This window comes from Leptodactylus fuscus, chromosome 6, assembly GCF_031893055.1.
Source record: "Leptodactylus fuscus isolate aLepFus1 chromosome 6, aLepFus1.hap2, whole genome shotgun sequence".
NCBI lineage: Eukaryota > Metazoa > Chordata > Amphibia > Anura > Leptodactylidae > Leptodactylus > Leptodactylus fuscus.
The window spans coordinates 134,588,408-134,612,143 of NC_134270.1; the positions used below are offsets into that span (position 1 = coordinate 134,588,408).

The window sequence follows — 23,736 nt, forward strand, 5'->3', positions numbered from 1 at the left end:
CTAAAATTAAAGGATTATTATAAATGGTAATTTGTATCGATTATTGTATTAGTGATACCAACTAGGCTATGTTCACACTTGCACTGCTATTTCCATTTTATTGTTGCATCAGAAGTACAGAAAAACTAAACTAACGGCGGTGCCAGATCTGCTACAATGACGGACATCAACAGCTCCTGTGTGCCCCAATGACTAAAAGGGTCATCTGTGTCCTGGGGTCTGTCACTTTACCATAATAAACAGTATGGCATTCTGTGCTATTTTGACACCCCCCCCCCCCATTTTTTTTAAGAATCTGTAAAGGAGACTCCTAATGAACCCTATAGCACAAATGTAAAGCTCAAACTAAAATAACTCAGGAAATGTGTATTTTTGGTGTCCATTTGTCACTCGAAACTCGAAGAAAACACAGAAAAAATATTTTATTATTTTTACTCATTGCTAGAAAACATATCTGCGAGATTGATTCATGATAGAGTTAACCCTTAAGTACCATCATGGTGTCTATCGTACACCACTACCATAGACATATTATGATAGAAACCATGACAGTACTTAAGGGTTAAAGCCTGGCAGTTTATAGACTGGTGCTAAGGAGCAACTGAGCAGCAATAACAAACATCACATGACGAATGGCCATTGTATTACAAGGTGCCGGCTCTGGGTGTAGACCACTTTATAAGTGCATACATATGAATGAGCCGCTGCGGTCTTCAGGCTGTGCTGTCAGGGTGCAGGATTAGGGAGTCTCTGGGCGCACCCAGTATATCAACTGCACACGCCTATGTTTACAGAAAAAGATAGACTGTATTGTTAACTGTTGCATACATTAACTGATCCACCAGATTTCTATTTTAACCCCTAATGCTGCTTTTTCAGAATTAACCCCATTTTGACCCTATATCCAAACCATTATACGTAAAGTAAGATCCCAAACCAAACTGATTCTTAAATTATTCCAGGGCCCTGCTATATTTATTGGTTCTGTGAATTACTCTTTTCGCGAGACGTTGTCCTCATCATCTTCAAATATCGCTACCTTGGTCTTCCTTTCCGGGCAGTATAAGAACTCTTCCACTTCTCCTCCATCATTTGCAGATGAAATGAAGTGGATATGCAAAAGATCATTGAGTGTTTCCTCATCCTTAATATCAGGAATTCCTGTGATCAAGACTGTCCGGTTACACAGCAAATTCTTCATCTGCATACAGAAAAGCAAAAAATAGGGTGAATAAGGTTACCATAGGCCCTATATATCACATATATTCCAAACCAAAATCTCCAAAATTAATACTTTCCCATCCTTAGACAGTTTTTTGCCCCTTGTTATGGCAGAGCAGGGTACTAGCTGGCTGAGTGAAAGCCCTTTGATATGGGTGTGAACAGTGTTGGACTATTCATTCGTTGAGCCCACCAGATAAAATGATTCTGTGGCCTACACACACCAACAACCTCCAGGAAAGAGACCGTCATACCCTTCAAATTTGTTTGTCTTCTGCTAGACCATTGTGTTAGAGCTTGGGCCCACTGAAGGATCTTCTGGTACCAGAAATAGAATCTTCTTCAAAATTTATAGTGTTCCATCCTCAGACAGTGATTTCAGAGTTTTTTGTCCTTTGTCATGGCAGAGCAGGGTGTCATTTGGTGAGAGACCTTTGACATAGGTCTGGATAGTGTCAGACTGAAGTTCCTTGGGTCCACCAGAAAAAATAATTCTAGGGCCCACCCACCAACAACAGGAAACAGACCATCATATCCTTCAAACTTAGGTGTCTTCTGTTGCACCAGTGAGCCTTAGCCCACTGGAGGACCATTTGGTACCCCGGTGAACCTAGTCAGCCACTCCATTGAAATAACCTGCATGTATAGTAGATCTGGGATGCTGGGAGAGTCTAGTGTATGTGCATATGGTAGAGAACTATAACTAGCTATAATTTCTGATGTGTATAGGTTCTTTCCATCAGCTTACCACATAATTTGTAATGTTGCCATCTAAAGATGGAGATACACAGACTTGGTGAGTTTGTTCTCCAAAGGGCACATCAAACTTCCTTTTTTCCACCAGCTTTGGGGCAACTGTAATGTTTTAATAAAGACATATAAGAGATCCTACAGAGCAGAACACACACAAGATCATGTACAAGTTACTATGACTATGGTTCTCTATAGATGTGGGGACGGTAATCACACTCTAACCCTTAGGACTAGGATTATCTCCCTGAAAACAAACGGATCAATCCTTATTTTCCCCAACATCTGTGGAGAGTCAGGAGGCTTCCATACACACTAGATGGTCGGCTGGGCCCATTAACATTGGCAGGCTTGACTAATACAAAAGAACAAAAGGATGTGGTATGTTGAAATCCAGCAGCTCGATTCTTTCCGAAATCAGTGGCTTCAGTCAACATTAATATAATACACTTAAAGAAACAGCAGCATTCAGTATATTACATGTATTCTATACCTCCTTCATTTACAAATGTCAGGATGGCACTCCTAGAGTCAGCAAGAAACTCTCTGTCGTCCACTTCTCCGCCACCATTTTTCGCTTTACCAAAGAACAGCTCTAGCTTGTCCAAGAGTGCTTCTTGAGATATGGAAGTTGGAAGATTAGATACTAAGATCTTGCGGGGGCTCCGGTTCATGTCCATCTGTAGGTTAGGATATAAGATTTTAATTACTGCAATGATTTATATAAGAATCATTAAAGGGTTTGTAAAAAAAAAAAAAAAATTCTGAAGAGTCACCATATTCTGTCACTTATAACTTTTTTTGTGTTTCTATGTCATATAAAGGGGTCATTAATAGGCATTATTCATACAAGAGGGGTAGCAGCAGGATGGAGATTTCATGTAGTTGAGGACAATGTGGTTCGGGTGCCTGGAAATATGAGGAGTCAAAGATATCTGTGTTAAAAACTTTACAGTCACAGTTGGAAGAAATGGTCATGGCGGTCCAGATGGAAGAGATGTAAATGTAAACAGCCAAAGACTTCACCTGTAAGTCACAACATTGTTCCTGTACTGTATTTACCTAACTGGTCTTTATTGCCCTGTGTAGACCCACTATCCACCACTATACAGTCACAGTCTGTTGGTATACCTAAGCTGGGGGCCCATTTGGACGTGTTCGCCCCCACTTGTGGACCCCTAGCTACGCCTCTGATCAGCATAGCATAGTTTCTAATCATTTGGACAGGATGCAAGACAGATAGTCATTACGTACGCTGAGTTCATCCAGGACTGTAAGATTCACAGGCTCAGCCCTCACATTGATGTGGCAATCTTCAATGGCTACCTTGTGATGCTTCTTCTGGATTACTCTTGCAGCAACTATAAATTGAATAAGTTAGTTAGTAGGACGGTACAGAATACTAAACATACAGTATGTCCTGTCCCTTGTCATCATTTACACCAAATTGTCTGATTTCTTTTTGTATTTGACAATCTTTTTGACCATTAGCCTTATGTAATCCTAAAATGTACATTTCATTGATCCTTACCAGATGGTTCCTCAAAGACAACAAGTGCTGTTCCACCTTTGACAGGATATCTAATGTTATGTTTGACACTCATCCCACATCTGGGAATCTTGTCACTCAATTTGCCTTTGAAAAACATTTTTCTTTCCACTCCAGAAGAGCAAACCTGAAAAGAAAGTAAGAATGGCGGTCATGGTCAGAGTAGTATGACTGTGCAGGTCGAACTACTAGCAGTTAAAAGGATAGCCCCACAATCACGTGTCACCTATCCATGTGGTAGGGGTTATGTGTCTGATTGATAGGGGTTCCTCCAATCAAAAAAAGGGGGCCAGTGTTCCTTGTATTAATGGGACAACTGTCATACATACAAAGTTTAAGGGGCTGACCAAGATGGCGGAGAACCGTACTCAGCTATCTTTATTAGTCCCATAAAGATTCAATAAACAGACAATGTAAATGCAGGATATGAGACCCCCATGTTTGTGATTGGTGGGACAGGTTATAAATTGTGACTGTGGCACAGATGTCCCATGGACAGGCCATGAATGTATGATTGGTGGGAATGTGACGCCCGGTACCCCCATGATCAGCAGAACAAAGATGCAGCAATGTGTGCTGGCGTGCTGCGGCCCCCTTACCGCACTACCAGGCACAGCTACAATGTAAATGACTTTGGGGTACTCACTGCTTCCAGCTTGTCGGTTTCCCTTTCTAGATGCAATATATTTTCTTTCAGGTTTTGTTCCTCTGTCTTCAGCTGCTGGTTACGGTCCTGTATACTATTAATTTTGTCCTATCATAGAATAAATTCAGAGGTGTCATGTGAGAATAGAAGTATTAGCCATGCACAAGCACCTTTATTCTTACTCCATGTGTCCAGGTCTTGTCCGATCGTAACAGAGGGAAAAAAACCAAAATATTAAAAGGCATTTCTGCAATGACTGCCATACCTGCTCCAGAAAGTTAGGGTATGTTCATATGGAAGAATTTGGAGATGATTTTTAAGCAGATTTCGCCTCAAAATCAGCTCTATATTCTGCTTGAAATCCGTCTCCCAAAGTTGGATTTTTTTTTTCAGCATGCTGAAATAAGAAGTATCCTACTTAATCTTGCCGCAGATTCTGCGACTCAAACATTGTGATCTGCGGCACAAGGCTCAGGCTTGATTAACCCCTTTGTATATGAGGCTAATCAATATGCAAACCCACGATGGAAAGCAGACACTTGGCTTCAGTTTTTTGACACGGTGCACAGGGATGGTTTTTGGAGAGGAATTTGAGGCAGTCAAAATCCTCTGTGTGATCTTTGCTAAATGGATAGCTCTTTTCTATCAAACACAGCATCACATCTGTCCACAGGCTGCATCTGGTATTGCATCTCAGCTTTATTGAAGAGAATGGGGCTGAGCTGCAATATCGAGAACCAGTGGACAGGTATGATGCTGGTTTTACATGAAAGAAAGGCATGTTTTTTTCCAGGACTGTGCAAATACTTAGCAACACAGCTGATGCAAGAGTTATACAGTAGATACCTTATGTCATGCTTTGAGAACCACAATGACTGTGACTGGTAAAAACAGTGCACATCATATCTTTACTCCAGCCACGTTTAGTCATACTCTCTGTGTACACTCATTGGTCAGACTCCAGATGACTCACTCGCAGTTTGCCTGGGTAGTAAACTGCTTTCAGCCCATTCGCTTACACACATTCTTTATATCTAGTTCTGTCTAGCAGTCACTAACCCTATACTCACATCATAGTGAATATCACCCACTTGATGGCTGTTTGTGTTGGCTATCACACAGCCGCATTGATTTCACTGTCTGTCAATGGGGCTATTCACATAATCGATATTTTGCCAGTCTGTTGTAATAGACCATTAAAATATAGGTCATGTTCTATTTTTGTCCTTTTTCACAGACCCTCCATGCACTGCAATGTTTTAAGGATCGACCCCTGGGGCACAAAACGACTGTGAAAAATTGAGATTTTTCACAGCCATTTTGAAGCACGTCTGTCTGAATGTTGGCTAATGGTATGTTCACATGACACTAATGGTACAGGTCAGAGAGGTAAACATAAGAGTATTCCCCAATGTATACCTCCTACTTATATCACTGTACAGATATATAGACGTGTAAGTGGGCCACAATACCCAATGCTAAACAAGTATACTGCGCACTTTGTGTTTTTAGTCTACTCTATAGGAAAGTGAAGTGTGAATTTCCATCATACAAAGCCATCACTGCAAAAAAAACACCTGAAATGAAGCATGTCTGCAGAAATTGCCACGGGTCTCTCGCACCTTTCAGCTTTTGCAACAATGAAAACTGCTGATAAACCCCGGGGCAGTAACTGAAATGCTGCAGCCATACTACAGGGTTTAGATACAGCATGTGGATGAGAATTAGTGAAATCTCTTCCACTATACTCCTACTGTACATCGCAGCCGGATAGCCTCTGGGGTGTACGCTAACCCACTGCATGCACACCCCGTATGACCCCAGTCTCTAAAAAGAAAAAGAGGTATATGAACAAATACCAACCAGATGGACCTTATAGCCTGAGAGTGTGGGTCTCACTATTTGTGCCAGAGGCTTTCCATCTGCCAAACATAGCGTGATGTAAACCCAAGCTAATATTGCCAAGTAAAACACAAACACTAGAAAATTCTTTTTAGGATACATCATGTACTCAGGGCTCCTGTGCGAGGATACATGTGTATACGTTCGGCACCATAATGTAGTGAGCATATGATTTTCCCTGCATTGTGCACAAGCTAGAATACAATGATTCAGTTTTGCTTATAGGCTACACCATTTACTAGTATGGACATGAATAACAATCAATCTGAAAAGCAAGCAGTTTCCAAAAGACCCGACAGTGCGGTTCCAAAAGACACAACAGTGCGGTTTTTGTGTCTTTGGTGCTCACTAAGTGTGAGTTCACATATAGATATCTATACTAACCTGAAACCTCTGATCGTCATCACATAGAACGATTTCATTCTCCAATAGTTTTTTCTCCTCTTTTTCTGCCCTCAGTTTAAACCTCTGGGCCAGGGTCTCTGCTTCCTCCTTCTTTTTTTCCAGTTTCGCAATATCTTCTAATAGGGCTGAATGTTTCCCCTTAAACAATACAAGACACTAATGACTGGCAATCCGATGAAATTACTGCGAGCATTGGGCGGACATTTACAACATTATAATATAATAGGAACAGCTTTATAGGCAAGTCATACATAATACACTACTCTAAGGACAAGATGATCCAACACTCTTCATCAACCATACATGATATAGTGGGTAGGGGAAATCTGGTATGGGACAGCCACGGCGTTCATTTTATGTGGACTACTTTCTAATGTAAAATGGAGTTAGCATAGTGTGTAGTTCTGTTACGCTTCTATTATTAGGGCAGACATATAGGGGGAGATTTATGAAGACTGGCAGGATCAATGCTTCATACGTCTCATATCAAACAAACAAAAAACGTGGGGCTTCAACCTAAAAGTAGATTCACACATAGGGGAAGTTTTACTAATAGAGTTAAATGTTGTAAACTACATGTCTAGTCTGGCAAGTGCAAGTTTATTCCATCCATAAGTTGGCTTGCTTTGCACAAGAATTTGCATGCACATTGTTGCATTTTAAAAGGATTGTCCTCACCAAATTGTTCCCCCAACAATGGCTCTCAGGCAGTCCTCCTGGTCTCTGCTTACATGTAACCATTCAATGGCTGCAGCACTCACATGCCTGATTACTAGCATTGGAGTTAAAAGATGGGAGCCACAATGCGGTGACAACAGGCTCCCATCAATTGCCACACTGGCCACATGTTCCATATTTTTTATAACCTGGACAACCCCTTCAAGCCAAGCCCCAATCGTTTGTTTAAAAACAACAACATGAATTTTGTGATTTATTTTTTTTTAACCAACCCAAACTTCTGCAAAAAAACTATGTGTCTCATCTGTTGTGGCTTGTGCTCCAGAAAATGGGTGTACAGGGCCTCAAAAAGATGCTTTTTTGTGCAAAAAACTGTGACATTTTGAAGTTTGTGCCTTGCACACCACGTTCTGTACAGGGGGCATGATAGGATGTGTGGGTGCCAGCAAGGAGGCAATGTAGATTAAAGAGGACCTTTCATGTCCTTGGGCACATGCGGTTTTATAAACCGCAAGAAAGCTGACAGTGCGCTGACGGCTTTCCCATTATGTGCCCCAGGGAAAGAGATATCGGTACCGTTACCAATATCTCTTCACTGTCAGAAAGGAGTTCCTGACAGTCTAGCGGGACTATCTCTGGACCCGGGGCACATAATAGGAAAGCCGACAGTGCACTGAATTCAGTGCACTGTTGACTTTCTTGCGGTATATAAAACCACGTGTGCCCAAGGACATGAAAGGTCCTCTTTAAGGCATAAAAACCCTGGGAAATGTGCCCAATATATAGTGTGGTATAAATTAGGTGCACACCCCAGAGGGGCAGAGATTATCAAACGCCAGTCCTGATAAATCAATCCCTATTTGTGAAGGATTCCTAAGGCTAAGGCCACACATCCTGGAAATACAATGCTGCATTTTTCCCCATAGACTGGTAGGGGAAGGTAGGAAAGACAAATAAAAGTTTTTTTGCTGTGTTTTTTCCTCTGTTGCATTTTTTTCTACAAAGTTTTTTACCAGCATTTCCACAACATGTGGTCTTAGCCTAAGGTTATATTCAGAAGACAGTGATAATGATCCTGTCACATCCGGACGTCACACAGCAGCATTATATTCAGTATCAGTGACTGGGGAACGTTCACATTTCCTGTTATTTTGTTGGTCCGTTGTGACAGACCATCAAAATATGCGTCATGTCCTATTTCTGTGTTTTCAAGGATCCCTTCATACACACAACTGTATGAGGAGGTGGGGGGTAAGGGATCGGTGAAGCGGTTGCCCCTCGGGTGTAAGGCAGCCATTTTGCACCTCGGTCGTCTGAATGTAGTCTAAGGCTAAAGCGCCACATTGGTCAAACACAGTATTTCTTCTGCAGCAGCCAAATGCACAGTACAAGCAAAGTGAATGAGAATTTGGTCAATCTGATCCTCACATTGGGGGGACTGTGGAAAAGCTGTGTTTTTAAAAATCTGTGTGTTTTTCATGTTTCCCTATAGATTTAAAAAAAGGAAGAAAATAGAGCAGAGGGAAATGCAGTAAAAACTTGTTGTGCGGCTTTGTTTCACTGTTTTGCTAGTGGGCCTTAGGCTAAGGAGTTCTCATAGTTTTAGTCAGAGCCTGCTGTGGATCCCTCGCACTGGAGTTTATTTGTTAACCCTTTCGATACACTTCTAGCTTTAGCCTTAATAAAGTAAGCTGCAATGGCATTTTTCCAAAAACCGCAGTGTGTGAAAGCACTCTAGAAGCGCTGGAGTGTTTTCCAGCGCTCTTAACCCTTCCCTGTGCGCCTTCATGCCGGGACACGTCCACCCGCTGCGCTGTACTAGGCTGGGACACGCCCGCGGGTGTAACCCATGACGTCACGGCCCTATCCCGGGGTGAGGTGAGCCGGAAGTTCCCGGCCCTGATTCCCTGGGATTCGGAACAATAGTCATCGGTCAGGGAGGAGTCTCCCCTCCCCCGCCGCTCTCGTACATTAGTTTCACCTGCCTGCAGTCATTCAGCGCTACCGTACAGACTAGGCGCAGCCATGAGCGTCAATACGGCCGACATCAACTTCAAGTGGGACCCGAAGTCCCTGGAGATCCGCACGCTGGCCGTGGAGAGGCTGCTGGAGCCGCTGGTCACCCAGGTCACCACCCTGGTCAACACCAGCAACAAAGGCCCCTCCGCCAAGAAGAAGGGCCGCTCCAAGAAAGCCAAAGTCCTGGCCGCCTCCGTGGAGCAAGCGACGCAGAACTTCCTGGAGAGCGGAGACAAGATCGCCCGGGAGAGCCAGTTCCTGCGGGAAGAGCTGGTGGCCGCCGTGGAGGATGTCCGCAGCCAGGGTGAGCTCATGAGGTCGGCCTCGGGGGACTTCGCTGATGACCCCTGCTCCTCGGTCAAGAGGGGGAATGTCGTCCGGGCAGCCCGCACCCTGCTATCGGCCGTCACCCGGCTGCTCATCCTGGCAGACATGGCCGATGTGTATAAACTGCTGGTGCAGCTGAAGGTGGTGGAGGAGGGAATCCTCAAGCTGAGGAATGCGGGCACCGAGCAGGACCTGGGCATCCAGTACAAAGCCCTGAAGGCAGAGGTGGACAAGCTGCAAGCCATGACTGCAAAGCGGCAGCAGGAGCTCAAGGATGGTGGGCACCGGGATCAGATGGCAGCAGCCAGGGGCATCCTGCAGAAGAACCTGCCCATCCTCTACAGCGCCACCCAGGCTTGTCTCCAGCACCCCGATGTAGCTGCCTACAGAGCTAACCGAGACCTGGTCTACAAACAGCTCCAACAAGCCGTGACTGGCATCTCCAATGCCGCCCAGGCCACCACCTCTGAGGAGAACCCGACCCAGCATGGAGGTGAGCTTGCCGTTGCCTTAAATAACTTTGATAAACAGATTGTAATGGATCCCCAAGGTTTCAGCGAGGAACGATTTAGGCCAACTCTAGAGGAGCGCCTGGAGAGCATCATCAGTGGCGCTGCCCTAATGGCCGATTCTACCTGTACCCGTGATGACCGCCGTGAGAGAATTGTGGCTGAATGTAATTCGGTAAGACAAGCTTTGCAAGATCTCCTTACAGAGTATATGGGAAATGCTGGTCGCAAAGAAAGAAGTGATGCCCTTAATATTGCCATAGACAGAATGACCAAAAAGACCAGAGATTTGCGCAGGCAGTTACGTAAAGCAGTTATGGATCATGTCTCTGACTCTTTTCTTGAAACCAACGTGCCCCTTCTGGTCTTGATTGAGGCTGCCAAAAATGGGAATGAGAAAGAAGTCAAAGAGTATGCCCAAGTTTTCCGTGAACATGCAACTAAATTGATTGAGGTGGCTAACTTGGCTTGTTCTATATCAAACAATGAAGATGGGGTTAAAATTGTCCGCATGTCTGCCAACCAGCTTGAAGCTCTCTGCCCTCAAGTCATCAATGCGGCCTTGGCGCTGGCAGCTAAACCTCATAGCAAAGTAGCCATGGACAATATGGACATTTTCAAAGAACAGTGGGAGAAGCAAGTGTGTATCTTGACTGATGCTGTGGATGATATTACTTCCATTGATGACTTCTTGGCAGTCTCTGAGAACCACATATTAGAAGATGTCAACAAGTGTGTGATTGCTCTCCAAGAAAGGGATGTTGATGGACTTGATCGTACAGCTGGTGCAATCCGTGGTCGCGCAGCAAGAGTCATCCATGTTGTCACAGCTGAAATGGAAAACTATGAGGCTGGCATCTACACTGAGAAGGTGGTAGAGGCCACCAAACTTTTGTCTGATGTTGTTATGCCACGTTTTGCTGAGCAAGTAGAATCTGCTGCCGGTGCTCTTACTGGAGACTCCAACCAAGCAGTGGATGAGAACGAGTTTATTGATGCCTCCAGACTGGTGTATGACGGCATTCGGGACATCCGCAAAGCCGTGCTTATGATAAGAACCCCAGAAGAACTGGATGATTCTGATTTTGAGACTGAGGACTTTGATGTGAGGAGTCGTACCAGCATCCAAACTGAAGATGATCAACTTATTGCTGGGCAGAGCGCCAGAGCCATCATGGCTCAGCTTCCACAAGAGCAAAAGGCTAAAATTGCTGAACAGGTGGCAAGCTTCCAAGAAGAAAAGAGCAAGTTGGATGCTGAGGTATCCAAATGGGATGACAGTGGCAATGACATTATTGTCTTGGCCAAGCAGATGTGCATGATCATGATGGAGATGACTGACTTCACAAGGGGCAAAGGACCCCTCAAAAATGCTTCAGATGTCATTGGGGCAGCCAAGAAAATTGCAGAGGCTGGATCACGGATGGATAAATTGGGCCGAACCATTGCTGACCACTGTCCTGATTCTGCCTGCAAGCAGGACCTCTTGGCTTATCTCCAACGTATTGCCTTATACTGCCACCAGTTAAATATTTGCAGCAAAGTCAAAGCTGAAGTTCAGAATCTTGGTGGTGAGCTGGTGGTCTCTGGAGCAGATAGTGCTATGTCCCTCATACAAGCAGCTAAGAATCTGATGAATGCCGTGGTACAAACCGTGAAAGCATCTTATGTGGCCTCCACCAAATATCAGAAGTCCCAGGGTATGGCATCTCTCAACCTTCCTGCAGTGTCTTGGAAAATGAAGGCTCCTGAGAAGAAGCCCCTTGTCAAGAGAGAGAAACCTGATGAGACCCAAACCAAAATCAAGAGGGCATCTCAGAAGAAGCATGTCAACCCAGTGCAGGCTCTTAGTGAGTTTAAAGCCATGGAGAGTATCTAAAGAGACCTTTATGGACGCTCCTTGTTCATTCCCACTGCCTGCATCATTACACAGTAATTCTATCCATTTTCCCAATTTTAGTCTGTTTTCACTTTGATTTCATTTAAAGTGGTTGTGACCACAGATGGAAGTTTTTTTTAAAGGGGTGTTCCTCTTGATACGTATTGCTCGCATTGGTAACTTGCATATAGGAGCTCCCCTTTAAAACGGCTTGCAGTGTGGTAACCTATATCCATTCCCCCAAGTAAACTTGGGTAAAAAATTGGGGTTCAAGGTTAATTAATGGGGTTGTACCACAAATTTATACTTAAGCCTTCTCCACAGGATAGTAGATAAGTGTGTGATAAGATCGGGTCTCGCCGTTTGGATGGCGCAGCACAACTAGTGTCTGCTGTTCCATTTAAACAGTAAATCAGGAGCCCTGGTTCCATTATCAATGGGGGAGTTCTATGGAAAGGCGATAAGTCAAATTTGTGGTACAATCCCTTAAAATACTTTGTATCACTGTGAATGATTAAATGTAAATGGAACAAAGCCGATTTCCAAAATGTACAACCGAAAGTATGAATACAATTAAAGTTCCATAATCTATCATGTTTTACTGGTTACTTATGCACAGGACAGGCGGCCATATTGTTTACTGGACTAGTATTCAGGCTGTGGATTAATCTGGCTGAATACGGGTTTAGTGCACTGGCTCCTGTATAGAGGGTTGGTGTCCTTTAAATGCTGTTACAGGTATTTTGGGTATGTACTGCCTGCTGTGTGGTCATGTAGTGACGTATTTATCATTTGCAGCACCTATATATTTTTAATTTATTAACCCAGTTTAGATTTTTTTTTTTTTCTAAGACACTAATGGTTTTGGGCCCCAGTCTGCACCCCTGGCTCTGTTGAAACTGCACCTTCCACCATGCCGTCCCAGCTCTTTGTAGTCAGGACATGCTGGGAGTTGTAGTCCCTCAGCAGCTGGAGGACAGCAGGTTGTAGGCCACTACTAGATATTTTGCAATGTGTTTAGTTCTTATTAGAAGTGTCATGTTGCTTTTTTTTTTTTGGCTAAGGTATTGGGCCTGAGATGAATACTGTGATTTGGGGCTAGGGCTTTATAGCGTATATGGCCGTGAAATGTTTTGTGTGGCTAGAGAACGCAGGGTAGCCCTGTCTTCATTGCAAGTAATGAAAGTGCAGTCGAGTCCACAACACGGTGGTTGCAAGATATCTAACTAATGGATATTTTGTGACTATCATGTCTGGGCAACTTGTGTGATCATGTTCACGCTCATTACTTGCAGTGTAGGCAGCACGACACTGTAATCTTTCGCCGTGCCGCCCTAACCTAATTGGTATGTAGGCATTTGAAGTTTGGGGAGGGGGCTACAGAAGATGTGAGCCACAATAGAAGGTACTACACCTAGTGACTGCAATAAGGGGTACACATAGTTTTATAGGGTCCTAAGAATGTATATAAACTTTCATTCTGGCCAGGCGTCTCTGGTATTTACTGCACAACTCTATATAGCAATCCATATAATCTATGCATAATCTCTATAAGTGTCATGACCTATAAAGACCCCCATACTGTGACCCATGTATATTATTATACTATAAACATTATTCAGGTTAGCGTACAATGCATCAATGGCTTCCTGCTCTGATCTATAATAGCCTTATATTACAATAATCTTCTGCGGGAAGCTCACCATGCATGAGTCTTGGCAGTTGCTTATGTGGCTGTTACTAAGGGCTATTGCACAAGAAAATACATTTTTTAAGATTTTTTTTTTTTTTATTCATCACTGTTTTTGAAGTGGATTTATCATGCACATGTTGTCACTTCAGAGGCAGCCATTTTGTGTCACAAGGGGTTAATAAGTTTGGTGAAGGCTGGGTTCACTTGCCATGGTTGTTCCCTAGGGCAGTGACGCTATCAATCGCTCATGAGTGTGGTTTATAAAATGGCTCCTGAGTGCCTTCTCACTGTGTTTCATTGCCACGCCACCACTTTCCTGAGGAGGGTTGCCCTGGGCTCGGGGTTTTTACTTTGTGTTCATTGAATGTCTTTGGAGATGGTTACCATGGGATTTGGGGTTTCACTTGATACAAGTATATTCACATTAAAGGGGTCCTGTACTTGGCTTTGGATGTGTCATTCACTGGCACCTTCATAGGATGGACGACTATGTCAGTGCTATGTACGACTCCTTTAATTTCTAGAAACATCACACTAATATTTCTGCATGGATCACTACTAAGGTGTCAAAATGTATGTCAAAGATGGTGGATAGCAAGTGTCTATAGCGGGTGATGAACACTTGGCCTTGTATATAAAAACGTGGAGTAGCTGCCCCAAGTGACCAATCAGAGTAGCTTTTATTGCTAGTTAAAGAATACAAGCTTTCATTTGATTGGCTGCTATGGGCGACTACTTTACTCTCTATGTACAAGGCCTATGAATGGGGCAGATCTATGAAAACCGTCTAATAGTAAAATTCTTTGATGCCAATAGCAACCCATCACAGCACGTGTTTGCGCCAGAGCGGTTTAGGAAATGAAAGCAGAGCTGTGATTGGTTGCTACAGGCAACAAGAGCTTGACAAATTAGGCCCTTGGGGCACAGTGTAGTGCAACACCTCTCTTCCCTAACCCAACATATTACATATGTGTAGAGGTGACAGGACTGAAGCTCGGCGGCCATTTAGTCATAATATTGGGCGCCCTGGTGCCGCCGTTTCCGTTCGGTCACTTTTACCTCTTCCACGTCTATTTATTTGTGTTCTCTTGACATTTCACCATATGGAGTGTTCTTCATTGTGTGTTTGCTTTCAGGTTGCCGTTTGTGTTACTTTTATAACTTAAATGCTTTGTAGGGTTTTTAAAGTTGCTTGTTTTACTGTAATATTCTGAAGATTTTATTTGTATGTTAACAATAAATTTTGATTTTACTTACAAAAAATAACAAGTGTGAATGTTGTTGTTGTTGGCATATCACAGATAGTTACGGGGGGGGGGGGGGGGGGGGATTCTGCCCCAGCAAGACAACATTTGCTTTGCACCCAGTTTTGAATGGAGTAGCTGACTGGACGTCACACACCGTTCCATTTCAGTGGGATTGCTAGAGATAGTGCCATGTGTCTGGTGGTCCCATTGAAATGAATTAAGTGGCGCACGCTGTCTGACCATCCACTCCATTCATAAGTTGGGTACAAAGCACTCCAGTTCTTGTGATAGCTGGATGTCCAAGCCATCAGACAACTTGCCCCCTACCCAAAATTTGGGGATATGTCTAGAATACCCATTTTAGCATTGTGCTACATTATAAAAATTGCAATTACAAAACTTGGGATAACAAATGGGATATACATATAATTTCACATTGCATTCAGTTGCACATAGCCTTGAGGTGCATTCATGAACATTTATCTGGTCTATTTTAGGCTTCTTTCACATGTTGCAGATTTAGTTAATAATTTGCATCAGTATTTTAAAGTCAGGACTGGATCCTAAATAATATTTCTACCTCTTTCCTTTGCATCCATTTGTGCTTTTAGCTTCAAACTATTGAAGCAAAATACATATTAAAGGGGCTCTATCAGCAAAATCATGCTGCTAGAGCCCCACATATGCGTGAATAGCCTTTAAAAAGGCTATTCAGGCACCGCTAGAGTTATATTAAACTATCCCCCCAGTTTTAAAATAATACCCCTAAAAAAAGAATGATCTACTCACCCATCATGCACGCTGGGCGGGCATTCAGGGTGCGCCGTCGTCTTCATCCACACCTCTTCTTCCTCCGGTCCGGTCCTCCTCCGGCGCTCGCGAACTGACATTGGTAAAAAAAAATGGCCTGGGCGCATACGCAGTAGCATGCGGCTTCTACTACGGCTACTGCGCATGCGCCCAGGCCATTTTTTTTTTTTATCAATGTCAGTTCGCGAGCGCCAGAGGAGGACGGGACCCGAGGACATCGGAGGAAGAGGAGACGTGGATGAAGAAGACGGCGCACCCTGAATGGCCGCCCAGCGTGCACGATGCGTAAGTAAATCACATTCTTTTTTAGGGTATTTTAAAACTGGGGGGTAGTTTAATATAACATTTATGGTGCCTGAATAGCCTTTTTAAAGACTATTCACGCATATGTGGGGCTCTATCAGCATGATTTTGCTGATAGAGCCCCTTTAAAGCTGCAATGTATGAATCAGACGGAGGAAAAAAAGTCATCTTTGCTATTACTATTCCATCCTATAAATGTTATTTGCTATCTTTACACGTAGACCACAGCTCATTGTTGGGAGAATATATCCATGTTTAAAGGCAGAGAACAAGATATGGAGCTTTCACCCCCCTGAAGACATCACGAGGGGTGTTGGCATTGTCTTTATATAGGGCAGTTTCTGTTTTCGGTTATCACTAGTGCTTAAGTAAGGAATGTAAGCAATGCCTCATATCTGGGAATGCTGTAACATGCTCGATATGACAACTGCTCTATGCCAAACGCTCCGTGAGCAGGATAACACCATACTGAAGGTTCCAGCCAGCCTTAAAGGATAAGAGTATTCCTGGAATTATTATTTTCCATCAGGACTCCAGGCAGGAAATGGTATCTTCAGTGTGTTTACAGGTTAGGGCAATAAGGCCATGAATGGAGGTGGGGGTGGATGCATTGGATGCTGCCCTATTAGGTAATGTGTACCACAAGTAGCTCCTATGTGATTGTGCAAGGTTTACACAACAGTGTTCTCACATTGTGGCCCCAAGCTGTGGCATTGTGTGTGAGTGACTGCGCTATCTGCTTACACACAGTAAGGAACATGTCCAAACTTTCTAGCGAAACTGTGATGTCAGTAAGCCAAGCCATTGACTGACGTCTATCATTCCACAGTTAGATTCTTGCTCCAACGCAGACTCCTTCACAAATGGCTGACAGCTATAGGCAGACAGAAGCCATAAAGATCCTCAAATTCACAAAAGAAAACTAGTGATAGAAATCTTCTGAAAATATGTAACAAACTGTATCTACTTATACAATATTAATACTTTGTATAATATCCTTAAATCATTTATTTTGAGGCAGAATTGTCAGTAAATTCAGTGTTATTTTGAAAGCAAATTGGCAAGGGATCTAGTTCTGTGTTATACAATGACATCAGCCAACCATCGTGAAGCTATGAATGTCACAAGTAGGTGTTGCAACTCAAATTGTTGATAGCCTCACTGGAGAAGGTGTGTGTGTGTGTGTGTGTGTGTGTGTGTGTGTGTGTGTGTGTGTGTGTGTGTGTATATATATATATATATATATATATATATATATATATATATATATATATATATGGGCCATTAAGGCCAAGGCCCCATGTAGCGAACCGCAGCTAAAAAACACTAGGCGGAAACGCATCGCATCTTCAGACAGTCCACGGAGTTTCTCCCCCTATTATATCAATACAGAAAACGCCAGTGTTTAGGTATAATTGACATGCTGAGATTTTCAGAAACGTGAGCGTTTTTGAAATCGCAGCTTTTCCACGGTTTTGTTTGCAGTGTGTGGATGGGATTAGCCAGAACCCCTTTGAGTACCATCTTGGCATTATAGAAACCACAATAACCCAGAAACCTCCAAACCAATACAGAAAGCAAATACTGTATGTTCAGGTAAGAGCCACTAACCTTGTACATCTCAATCTCCTTTCTTAAGGCGGCTTCTTCACTACTTTTCTCATCGCCGACGTGTATAAATTCTTCCTAGAATGGAGGAGACAGTTATGTCAATGCTTCTGAGTATGCATATGTGAGTTATAACATCTTACTGCAATTGCTAATGCTTCGCTTTCCTTTTGCATTGTTGCTAACATGAAGCTATGGTTTAGTTTAGCATACAAGATTAATACTAATATAACAATATATAATCATTTAAGGAAATCTGTCTGGGTGATTTGGGGCACTAAACCACCTACTGGTCCCTAAGGACTGGGGTATAGCTTTATAAGCCTGCCAGGTTCCCTTTAAAGTTACTGGAAATGACGACTTTTCAAGCATGAGAAATTAAACGTGGACCTTATCTGTAAGCCCTAGGTTAGGATTAGGCAGTCAAAGGCACATCAGGTGTTGTGGAACTACAATTCCCAGCTTACACACTTGCTCTGCTGTACTGCAACTCCAACTGAAGTGACGAGCATGCTGGGAGTTGTAGTTTCACAGCAGCTGAAGTGCCAAAACCTTCCAGCCCCTGCCTTAGGTAGTACTGAGTGCCCACTCACTTGAACGGACATTATGTACATTACGTACATTACATGACATGTACAAGGGCACAGTGTGGATAGACAGTAGTTAACTCTCTGAGGAATCTTTCATTGGAATCAGAGACCTATCTAGAAGTTCCTAAGCCCTGATGCAAAATCAGTACCTAGCTTGTGCCATTTACAACAGTTGTATATTTTATGTGTCAGAGGGACCCCCTCAAGGTTTAGGGCACGGTAGTGACTGCTCCTGCTACAGCTACACCCCTGGTTGGGATATTTTTTTTTTTAAGAGACAATCACATGGAATATATGAGCAGTAAGGATCACGTAGAACAATACTCATTGTCTTAAACATCCATGTATGGCCTAGTTCACATCTGTGGTAAATTTTCCATTACAATGTCTGCCAAAATTTGGCAGAGGAAAAAGTCCTGCACGGAGGACTTTTCTTCCACCAGTTTCAGTTCTAAAATGGACACCATTAGGGCTCCTTCACACGGAGTTACGCTGCACTCATTCTGAACGTAAAAACACGTTCAGAATGAGCGTGTAAAAAGCAGCTCCCATTGACTTGAACAGGAGCCAGCGTACGTGCGCTCCCCATTGAAATCAATGGGAGGCTTTTTTCCCCTATTGCTTTCAATGTATTACGCACGTAATGATGGACCGGAGCAGAGAATGGAGAGACCGAGCTAGTGTGAACCTAGCCTATGCTCTATGTATGCTCGTGACTAGGGTCATGACTTGTAATATAAGTACATCTTCCTATCTATATCCAGCTTGATATTCAACAGGGTCAAGGTCAGAAGGACTGGCTCTACATGGGCCACCCATGCTAGCATAATATATGAGAAAGAGGGTTGTGGATACATTTGCAGGCCGTGGTCACACTAGCGTTCAGGGACTATGGAGCATGGGCTGGCCCACTGAGAGGCAACCATCATAATGGGAATACTAAAGCAGTCTCAGAATACAAATGAATGAGATCAGAAAGTGCTCGTACATATAAGATAAAGTGGATTCAAATGGACAGTTTCAGACAATACAATTATTCAGTGAGGACATCCAACTACAACAATCATTTTAATTGACCAATGACAGGCCGTGATCATCTGTTGGGAAGTCGGCCATGTTTGAATTTTTCATCCAGTAGATCTTTCATACTTATGATAGATGTTTGGCCCACAAACACCACATGATCATCTTGGTGGCCTTCCAAACTGGTCATGTCTGATTCCATAAGCTACACATGGGTATAGCATGAAGCTCCTGAACCCCAATGCAACATTTTTTTTTTTTTACAAGGGTCTCAATCTACAATGTTTCACCCTTAATAACAATGTCTGAGGCCTTTGGTCCCTTAGAAGCCTGCTACCAGGTACAAGTGCTACATCTCCACCCACTATAGTTACACCACTGCGGTTATACAATCAGGCAAATGTTAGGACTTTCCCCACTGAGCGTTCATTTAAGCGTAATACCTGCGTCAGGCTAGGGCTTTGAGTGCGAAGTGTTATCTTGAGCTTGACTGGGGCGCCTCCATCAGAGGTTATCTATTAAATGAGATGTGTGTAACCAAATAGCAAATGATGATGGGAGTCCACACACTGAGCCGAATTATATTCCAATATTGTCAGTCAGCTTTGTATGTAGATGGTCTTAGGCCAAGGTCCCATGTTGCGGAAAAGCTGTTTTTTGCTGCAGATTTTGCTGCCTTTTTTTTTTTTTTTTTTTTTTGAGTCAAAGACAAGAGTGAATTGAGTAGAAAGTATTAGGGTCCATCCACACGGAGCAAAATGGCATTGTTTACAGTGCCGAATTTACCGCGCGTAAAAAAAGCGTCCCATTGATTTCAATGGGTGCCGCTCGCTTTTGTTCTACATGCGAGCGGCACCCATTGAAATCAATGGGACACTTTTTTACGCGCTATAAGTTTGGCGCCATAAACAGCACCATTTTGCCCCTTTAGGGTGCATTCACACTACGTTTCCTGAAGCTTATTCTGAACGTAAAACACGTTCAGAATAAGCGGCGTATAAAGCAGCTCCATTCATTTCTATGGGAGCCGGCATACGAGCGCTCTCCATAGAAATGAATGGGCTGCTTTTTTCACTGCGAGCAGTCCCATTGAAGTGAATGGGAAGTGCCCGCGTGTACGGCTCGGCATGAGCAGAGCTTGCCGTATACGCCGACACTTCCCATTCACTTCAATGGGACTGCTCGCAGTGAAAGAAGCAGCCCATTCATTTCTATGGAGAGCGCTCGTATGCCGGCTCCCATAGAAATGAATGGAGCTGCTTTATACGCCGCTTATTCTGAACGTGTTTTACGTTCAGAATAAGCTTCAGGAAACGTAGTGTGAATGCACCCTTATATTGTAAAATCTGCAACAAAAAAAGCAGCTTTTCTGCAATGTGCTGTCTCAGTCTTAGGGTGCATTCAGACTACGTAACGCCAGGCGTGTATGAGAGCCGTACCCGCCGGCATTACGGCAGACTGCCGAACACTTCCCATTCACTTCAATGGGAGCGCTCGTAAACGCCGCTGTTACGAGCGCTCCCATTGAAGTGAATGGGAAGTGTTCGGCAGTCTGCCGTAATGCCGGCGTGTACGGCTCTCATACACGCCCGGCGTTACGTAGTCTGAATGCACCCTAAGGGTAAGTTCACACAGCGTTTTCTGATCCAGCCTCAGGTTCCGGATTAGGCCTAATGAATGGGCCTAGTTGGGAGGAGGGAGTGTCTTCAGGCCGTTTCGTGAGGCCTGAAGAATGAGCACGCCCTCGAGGCGACTCGGCCTGAGGAATGAGCATGTCTGTTGTTTTTTCCGGGAGCCAGAACAAACAGCACCTGGAAAAAAAGACCTGACCGGCTCCCATAGATTTCAATGGGAGCCGTCTTTTTGGTCAGGATTTTGAGGTGGATACGGCCTCAAAATCCTGACCAAAAAACCCAGTGTGAACTCACCCTTAGGCTAAGGCCCCACGTTGTGGAAACGTAGCTTCTTATGTTGCAGATTTTGCTGTGTTTTTTGAGCCAAAGCCAGGAGTGGATTTAATAGAAGGGAAAAGTATGTGTTTCCTTTATATTTCTCATTCCTTTTCGAGCCACTCTGAACTATTGTCTCAAAAAAAAGTAGCTTTTCTGCAACATGGAGCCTTGGCCATAAAGAGGATTTCCAGCTGTATAAAAATTGTTGCCAATGGTCTAACAAATAGTTAAAATAATAAAAGGTTTTATACCCATTTACCAGTCAGCTGTCCCAATGATGTCTGGGTCCCTGCTACGCTCCATTTCCACCTCCAAACACAGCAGAAAATAATTGGGAGTACCCATTGTGCCATTTTCTGGATAAGGCAGGTTATCGAAGCAGGCAGTGAGCGGGTGTTCCCAGGAATTTTTTGATTCGTTGTGATAGAAGAAATGGAACGCATGGGGGACTGGGCAGCACTGGAATGGCAGAAGATCTGTAAGAGCAAGCAAAATAAATTAATTAATTATAAGCTTTTTTTTTTTTTAGTTTCTTTTTTTTTTTTTTAATCCCAATTGCATCCCAATGACACAAATTTTTAATTGGCTGAAAAACCCCTTTAGTGCTAGGAAATGTTGTCCTGGTGGCTCAGTGGTTAGCATTGCTGACTTGTAATACTCGGGTCCAATATCTGCATGGAGTTTGTATGTTCTCTCCATGTTTTTGCGTCTTTTCTCCCACATGCCAAAAATATACCGATAGATAAACTGACTGCCTGTACAAACAACTGATCCTTGTGGACATCGGGGGATGAATGCCTGTATGGCAGCCACCAACTCCATAACAACTGAAAAGGGTACAGGGAAAGGGAAATCACAGCCCACTCACTCAATTCAGACGAAAATGTCCCATAGACTTAATAAGGTGTAGTGTCCACAAACAATCGCGGATCCCCGAATCCAGAAACTCCAACGGTGTGAGTAATTATACAAGCACAAGCGGTATCCAGCACCAACGCGTTGTTTTTTCTTAAAACTTAGCCTTTATTTTCAATGGTTAAAAACCATACATCATGGAGAAGTTTAAATTCTTATGATCACATCAGGAGATGATAACTGACGCGTTTCGAGGACATATGATCCTCTTAGTCGTAGCCTACGACTAAGAGGATCATATGTCCTCGAAACGCATCAGTTATCTCCTGATGTGATCATAAGAATTTAAACTTCTCCATGATGTATGGTTTTTAACCATTGAAAATAAAGGCTAAGTTTTAAGAAAAAACAACGCGTTGGTGCTGGATACCGCTTGTGCTTGTATAATTACTCACCAACTCCATAATACTCTCTGAGCTTTGAGTATCTGTAAGAATAGCGAATGTAAGAATTCTGATTTCCAAATTATATTTATTTATTTAAGTAAGAAGGCTACTATGGCTAAGGCCACAGATGTTGTTTTTTTTTTATGGGATGTCTATCGTGGAAACAACCACTGTGGTGGAATAGTGCACTGAACCCATCCACTACACAGGTATGGCAGCATCTAACCTGGCAGAAGATAAGATTTAGGGCCCGTGCACACAATGTAATCCGGTGCTCATTCTGACATGTAAACTCGTGTCAGAGTCAGTGCTTCAAAACAGAATCCCATTGACTTCAATGAGTTCCGTCTTACACGCTACACATTGAAATCAATGGAAGGCTTTTTAACCCATTGATTTCAATGTGTTTCGTGCGTTAAACGGAACCCATTGAAGTCAATGGGATTCTGTTTTGAAGCAATGACTCTGACACAAGTTTACGTGTCAGAATCAACGCCGCGTTACATCGTGTGTACGGGCCCCAAGTAATACTTTACCCTGCCATACACCAAGCCTCAATAAGGTAAAAATGAGAATAGGGGTTTGCTGGGAGTGGATATATTTTTTTGCGGTTCTCCATGGTAATAAGAATAAGAATCACTGCTATAATGAATAATCGATATAGGTGATCCATCAGGTCCCATCACTAGAGGTGAGTGCTAGCTGGATCTGCGCTACCGAAGTGCTGGTAACCATCAGAAGGTGATTGGGGAAGGAATAATCACCACTCTCTCTTTGACCTATGTTTTCCTTTAAGCTCACCAGATCATATACTAATTATTATTATTATTATTTATTTATATAGCACCATTAATTCCATGGTGCTTTACATTTGGGGGTTACATACAATACACAGAATATACAGGTAGATATAATGCTAACAATGACCGACTGGCACAGTGGGGTAGAGGGCCCTGCCCGCGAGGGCTTACAATCTATGAGGGAAGGGGGGTAGAGACAGAAGGAGAGGGGGAGACTGTACAGATGGGGGTGCGGTGATAGTGTTATTGGAGGTTGTAGGCCTTCCTGAATAGGTGAGTCTTCAGGGCCTTCTTGAAGCCTGTGATTGTGGGGGTCAGTCTTATGTGTCGTGGTAAGGAGTTCCAGAGTATGGGGGATACACGAGAGAAATCTTGGAGACGGTTGTGTGAGGAGCGGATGAGAGCGGAGTAGGAGATCATTGGAGGATCTGAGGTTACGTGTGGGTAGGTAGCGTGAGATTAGGTCAGAGATATATGGAGGGGACAGGATGTGGATGGCTTTGTATGTTAGTGTTAGTAGCTTG

At 43.4% G+C, this 23,736-nt stretch overlaps 1 protein-coding gene and 1 pseudogene across 1 annotated transcript in view; one reads left to right on the forward strand and one right to left on the reverse strand.

Annotated features, from left to right (window-relative positions):
• Positions 1-459: 459 nt before the first annotated feature.
• Positions 460-23,736, reverse strand: part of IFI35 (interferon induced protein 35) — a 48,164-nt gene continuing 24,887 nt past the window's right edge. The window contains exons 3-11 of the mRNA XM_075278749.1: positions 19,603-19,674; positions 17,550-17,624; positions 6,453-6,611; positions 4,167-4,274; positions 3,503-3,647; positions 3,226-3,332; positions 2,465-2,651; positions 1,970-2,076; positions 460-1,201 (exon numbers count right to left, since the gene is read on the reverse strand). Of these exons, the coding sequence (XP_075134850.1) occupies positions 992-1,201; positions 1,970-2,076; positions 2,465-2,651; positions 3,226-3,332; positions 3,503-3,647; positions 4,167-4,274; positions 6,453-6,611; positions 17,550-17,624; positions 19,603-19,674 (1,170 nt within the window). The 3' untranslated portion in view covers positions 460-991. The remainder of the gene's footprint in view (positions 1,202-1,969; positions 2,077-2,464; positions 2,652-3,225; positions 3,333-3,502; positions 3,648-4,166; positions 4,275-6,452; positions 6,612-17,549; positions 17,625-19,602; positions 19,675-23,736) is intronic.
• Positions 9,038-14,808, forward strand: LOC142208651 (catenin alpha-1 pseudogene; annotated as a pseudogene).